At 49.9% G+C, this 6,159-nt stretch overlaps 1 protein-coding gene across 2 annotated transcripts; it reads right to left on the bottom strand.

Annotated features, from left to right (window-relative positions):
• Nucleotides 1–741: 741 nt before the first annotated feature.
• LOC4343051 (probable folate-biopterin transporter 9, chloroplastic) lies at nucleotides 742–4,217 on the bottom strand. 2 transcript variants are annotated; one of them, XM_015789548.3, is made up of 3 exons: nucleotides 3,633–4,217; nucleotides 1,993–2,111; nucleotides 742–1,910 (listed from the first exon to the last, which is right to left on the bottom strand). In XM_015789548.3, the coding sequence occupies exons 1-3, from the start codon at nucleotides 4,120–4,122 to the stop codon at nucleotides 1,896–1,898; spliced, it is 624 nt and encodes a 207-aa protein (XP_015645034.1). In that variant the 5' UTR covers nucleotides 4,123–4,217; the 3' UTR covers nucleotides 742–1,895. The 2 variants fall into 2 exon arrangements, with proteins under 2 accessions (XP_015645034.1, XP_015645033.1); XM_015789547.3 differs by having other exon boundaries at nucleotides 742–2,111.
• Nucleotides 4,218–6,159: the final 1,942 nt, after the last annotated feature.

Raw genomic sequence — 6,159 nt, forward strand, 5'->3', positions numbered from 1 at the left:
TTATAGCTCCAGCAGGTGCTTTGAAGCATGACCTGACAGGGTAGAAAATTAACATTAACTATAATTTTTTTGAACGTTTAGCACCACACAGCGCGATGATTCATTGAATGGAGTAGGAAAAAAATTACATTAAGATTATTGCCCTGGAAGACAATAGTTAGGAGAAAAAAACATCAGCACCACCACACACCACCAACGCTTACATAAACCTAAGGAGAAGGCTAGCACCAGACCAGCTGCCGCTAGACCAACAAGGAAGTTACAGCCGAGACCGCCCAAATCCAAGCCCTAATAGTCGACCACCAACTCATCTATCCACAATTTTGGGATTGAGGAGGAGTCGGAGAGAAGATGAAACCACTCTCCCCTGAGGCCCACCAACGTGGCCAACTTGCGAAAGGTAGCGCGCCACCGCAAGAGGACGAATCTAGAACAAGCCTGCACCAACTGCTAGAAAGAAGATTTGGCTAGGGGCTGCCAAGACGGCGTCTCAGGGAGAACGACGTCGATGAACATTAGCTATAATAAGTTGTGACCCAGTTGTATTATATGGTTTTCATTAACTCTTAGTAACAAATACTAACTCTTCCGTGAATCCTGATATAAATGAAATCAAAGCACATCAATTTCCACTGTAGCCACTTGTTTTTTTTTTTTCATTGTTCTGTTAGAGCTCATCCATTTATTTCTATGTATGTTCTAATAGTTCAAATTAACCATCACATTTGGAACAGGGAGCTATTTCCTGTACTAAATTTAGATGTATCTTTCTTAGTTTTCATCTTTAATTTGAAATTTACATTGTGAAACAAGACCACATTCTTCCTGAAGTATTCTTCCCATTCTTCAGGCATGATAAGCTGAACACAATGCTCTTGGAAGCAAGAGAATACAATTTGATGCCAATATTCAGCTGGAACGTTAGAACTAGAACTATTGATTCCAAAGAAAAATGACATCTTCGTATCTATACATGTAACCCTCTACACTGTCATTACCTATTAACATCTCGAGGTTGTGTGGTTTACCTATTGACCCTACAGGGTTGCCTCATCTTGGTTTAAGAATCTTGTCGTCGGCAGTCCATTTTTCAGGTAGAAAGGATATCCATCCCAAAGGTACCAATGCTGCCAAACTTTGCAGCAAAATACACAAAGGGAAGCTTGTGTAATCCCCACCAGACACCCCAATTAAACTGGACAACCCAACTCCAAATACTCCGCTTACTATTGCTGAAAACACCAGTCCAGATGTGAAGAAAGCGAAAAGCGAACCTTCACAGCCAGGTGGGCATTGGCTTGACAACAGAACTGAGAATGGCAAGACCTTGAATTGAGCAATTGCTTCTGCTAGAGCCGAGAAACAAAGCACATGGATCTCATTCGGTATCCCCAACATAAGGTTCACTTGTTTCACCAGGACCAAGTCTGATAGAACTGCCAAAGCATACATCGTCTGAACTCCAGCCACAAGCCGCCTCAAAGGGATCTTTTTGAGATACTTATTGTAGAGGACAGTTAGAGATAGAACCATCACCTGCCCAACAACTTTTGATAGGCCGATGACTGATGGATCAAGCTTCAGATACTGTGTTTGAAAACAAAACATTGTCCCAGAGAGAATAGGCACAACTGCAAATGATGTCATTATCCACATAAGAGGGTAAAAGATCTGCTCCTCGCTGATTGCTGTCCTCAAGTTTGAGAATTGCTTGCGGAGATTGTCAGACAGAGAGGTTCTGACATGACAAATGTTCCAGTTTCTATGAGAGCTTGGAAGCGTCTCTTTTGTACTTAAGGAAAGTGCTAGTTGGAGGCCAAGGAGGATGGAGAATGCTGAGAACATAGTCTTTGGTTCCTGTGTTCTCAACAGAACGTAACCACCAGACAAATTTCCTAAGAGAGATCCAGCTGCCAGAATTATGAACGCGTAAGATTGTAGTACACCGGCCTTCTGCGTTCTACTGAACTCTGTGACAACAGCATCACTTACAACTTCAGTGACAGATGCGCCAAGATTTCCAATAAGAATGCAAGCCATTTGAGTTGGAAATGTGTCCCCTGTTACTGGAATGACTGCAAGTGTTCCCCATGCCATAAGCTGTAGTAACGCTGAAATAGCCAAAAACATTAGCATTAGTCAATTTACCATGAGTTTATCCAGGACATGGTTAGCAACTAATTTAAGCTACAGAATCAACAGGCATATAAATTCAAATATTTTTTTCTGAATTTCCTAGCATTCAAACATGAAATTTGGACTTCTAAAAAAAATCCAGATGTAACGAATTCTAGAATAGAAGTTATTGGAGATGTTTATTTCTTATGCAAACTAAACCTAGAAAGACGCAATCAACATTACACGGGCAAAGAAAACCATTGAAGGGCAGTAGCTAAATGATTGTAAATAATACAAACAAATCGGTATTGTTTTTTTTTTAAGTTAGAATTAGACGATACATTGAGAGAGCCTGTCCCAATCATTACGGCAAACGGGAAATCTTGACGAACTACAGCCAAATGAGTTGATTGGTCTTGATGTGAGAGCCAAGGTAAATCCAAGGAAGGCAGCTTTCTAAGATTAGTGGACAAGAAGGCACCTTTCTTTGTATTCACAGGCACCCAGAAGACCGGTGATATATAAGAATACCCACTTTGAAAAGCTCAGATCGTGTGATTTACACCATGAGTAAATCACGCATCAGGTTCCAGAGAGAAAGGATAAACTCTTGGATTAACCAAGTCTTGGAAAGGTTCAAAATGTGTGACTAGCAATAATAGCACCACACGCAGCAGGAAAGCACACGGCTCCACCCTCTAGATGACATTCCAAAACATGTGTTTCGAGTCTCAAGATGGCGCTTTCCAAAACGTAAGTTCCACTAAAACAGGTGCAACCGCAAGCAAAGGCACGGAGCATGATTCCATGACCGTTCAAGCAAGCAAACCATGTTCCGTTTAGTGAATAATCAATAATACTACAGTAGAAGTTCTTCAAACAATATAGTAGATCCAGTTTAGTCAGTCTGTTGTCAAATCAACCAGACAGCAAAAACCACAAAATAAACTTATTATTATTTGCTGATGATATGTTTCATTTCCAGCACCAGAGAGGCAAGTGGGACAGCGGCTGGTGATGCTGAATTCCTAGGTACAGTACTTCCAATTTTCAGAAAGAGACATGAATTCATTGTCACTGTCAATATGTACTGACTGGAGCAGTGTTTCTCCTCACTATTTGGCTCTTCAATTTCTCTTCATTCTTGTTATCTCAGAACATGGTGGAAAACATTGAATTATGACGTATCTTGAACGCGAAAGGAAAGCATATATTCTTATTATATTGTAGTTCTAGCAGCAGATTTTGTCGTCGTACCAGAAATTTCGGCCTAAGAAAACCTTACTGTATTTGTCACCATTGTTTCGATTCAATTCATTCATTCATTAGTAAATACTTCCAAAATTAGGTAATTAAAACGCAGTGCTGTAGATTGATAATTCTTCCCCATTACAACCAACATTGTCGAAACCACAAACAAACAAAGAAATGAACGAAGAGAGACGAAAGAGAAACAGCAGTCACGATGAATGAATCGAAAAGAAAAAAATATGGAAGGATGGATGGGTGGATACCTCCGATGGAGATATAGGGGAGGCGGTGGGCGCGGCCGACGTAGACGGCGTCGGAGAGGACCCCAAAGAGCGGCTTGGCGACGAGGGGGAGGTTGCCGGCGTTCTGGACGAGCTGGAGCGCGGCGGGGGTGAGGCCGAGGCCGCGCGTGAGGTGGAAGTTGAGCGCCAGCCACGGGAAGCAGCGGAACCCCTGCACCCAGTACCCGAGCCCGCACACCCACCACACCCGCCGCATCTCCCGCAGCGAGCCCAGCCTCTCCGCCGTCGTCCGCGGCGCCGGCACCGGCAGCGGCTGCGACGACGACGGCGGCGGCGGAGGCGGCGGCCTCGTCAGCCGCCCCGCCGGGGGCGCCGCCGCGGCGGAGTCCTGGAACCTGGCCAGCCGCCACCGCCGCCTCGGAGAACCGATGCACGTCGTGGCGGTGCACGAGGGACGGTGAGGGCGCCGTGCCGCGCACGGGCCCGGCGTCGTCGGCGAGACGCACAGCATTATTCCGGCTCGTCTCTCACGGACACCACCCGACCGCGGCGGAGGCGGCGGAGGGGTGAGAATGCGGAGAGGCGGGAAGCGCGGAGGTGAAGTGTGTGGGCGAGGAGGAGGAGGAGGAGGACAAGAAGGGAAGGGAAGGGAAGGGAGGTGTCGCGGCGGGAGACGAGGAGAGCGTTCTGGAAGACGAGGGGAGAGAGAGAGAGAGTCCGCGCCGCTTCGATTCGGCGGTTTGTGGGGGTGGCCCCACCATAGCACGCACCATGCTGGGGTGGGTCCCGTGACCGTGAGTGTTGGGGCTTCCTGCGCTGCTCGACCGTTCAGTCCCTCTGCTCCGTGCGTCCGTTGGGATGGTTTTCGTGCGCCAGTGAAAAGTGAGCATAGTAGTACTATGCTGTATCTGTGTGCACACGTGTTTTTGTTTCTGTTAGGAAACCTATGGGCTTGGGCCCATGAAGACCCAGCCCATATATACTAATTGGACCCACACCGAAACCTTCCATATATGGAGGAAGACTATATAAGGAGGAGAGGGGTGCTCATATTGTACACTTGTGGTTGAGGAGAATGAATCGAGGAATAAGAAGAGAGTCTCACCCCTATATCTTGTGTCTCTATTCTTGTAGAATTACGGGACCCTCTTGGACTACTTCGCGTAGCAGGCGGGTTGCGTAATACGTTATCAGCACGACGTTCTACCGGACACCGAGAAGAAGGGTAAGAAACTCGAGAATCCACTTTGCATCTTGTAGATCGAATTGCAAAAACGAATTCCTTGCATCCTCCTTGTTCCGTTTTTGTGGTTTTCAATGGATTCCGTCACCGCCGACTCGGAGTCGCCGGCGAATGCCGATTGACGGAGTTCCATCACCGGCCACTGACCGTCCGCGCCATACATGGCTGCACCACGGCACCGGACCGCACAACCACGCCGTGAACGACGACTGCCGCTGGCCACGCCGCCGCACGGCGTCGCGCCGTGAGCAGCCATCCCAGGCCACCACGCGCACTGCCGCGAGCCTCCACCGGCCGTGCTCCGGACGGCACCGCCGCGCGCGCTACATGGCTACCGCGCCCTAGCCACACCCGCACTCGAAGCCGTGCCCGCGCGCCGCATGACCTCCACTACCGCCGCGCCCCGCACGGCGCCGTCGCTCGCCGTCGCTGGCCGCGTCCCCGCACGGCGCCGTCGCACGCCGCCCGCATAGCCGCTGCACGGCGTCGCCGCGAGCCACCTCCGGCCGCAGCACTAGCCGCGCTGCCTGACCGAGGTGCCGCCGCGCCATTGTCGGGTAGAGGAGGAACGATGAATGAAAGGAAAGAAGAAATCGAAAAAAAAAGGAAAACAAAAATGAAAAGGGGAACGGGGGAGACTGCGCTGATGACATCGCACCTATGCATGGCTGCGACACCACCGCGCAAGACCGCCGTCGACCACATCTGCACCTCGCCGACGCACGGCCGAGCCCCGCCGGCCGACCGCGCCTGCGAATCGCCGCCGCAAGGCCGAGCCCCGCCGGTCGACCGAGCCGTGCCGCCGCCATCCGGCCGCGCGTGGTCGCCACCAGCCATGCCACCGCACGGCCGGGACGGCCGGCCATGCCCGCGTCCTGGCCGCGCCGCCGCCGTGTGCCCACATGCCGGCCACATCGCCACCGCATGGCCGTGTCCGCGTTGCTGCCGCTGCACGGTGTCACGCCTAGAAATTCCCAAATAGAATTCCAAGCAGAATGTGCATTAAAATCCCCGTCCAGGACCGGCCGGGGTACACAAACGACAAAGTTGACATACAGATCCACGTCTTACAAATATTATAAAAGTCTTACATAAATGCAGCGAAAACTTAAAGGATAACTGGAGCTAAGCCTTGACTTGGTCTGCAGCGGGAACACCACTCCACAGGCATCCTCGACGGCACGGACGAGCCTACTCCTCGGAGAAACCACCATCTGACGCATACTCGAATTCTGGGGTTTGGGGAAAATAGAGCAAGGCTGAGTACTATCCACTGTAATCTGCAAGTCATACCGGAATGGGGGT

This window comes from Oryza sativa, chromosome 7, assembly GCF_034140825.1.
Source record: "Oryza sativa Japonica Group chromosome 7, ASM3414082v1".
Lineage (NCBI taxonomy): Eukaryota > Viridiplantae > Streptophyta > Magnoliopsida > Poales > Poaceae > Oryza > Oryza sativa.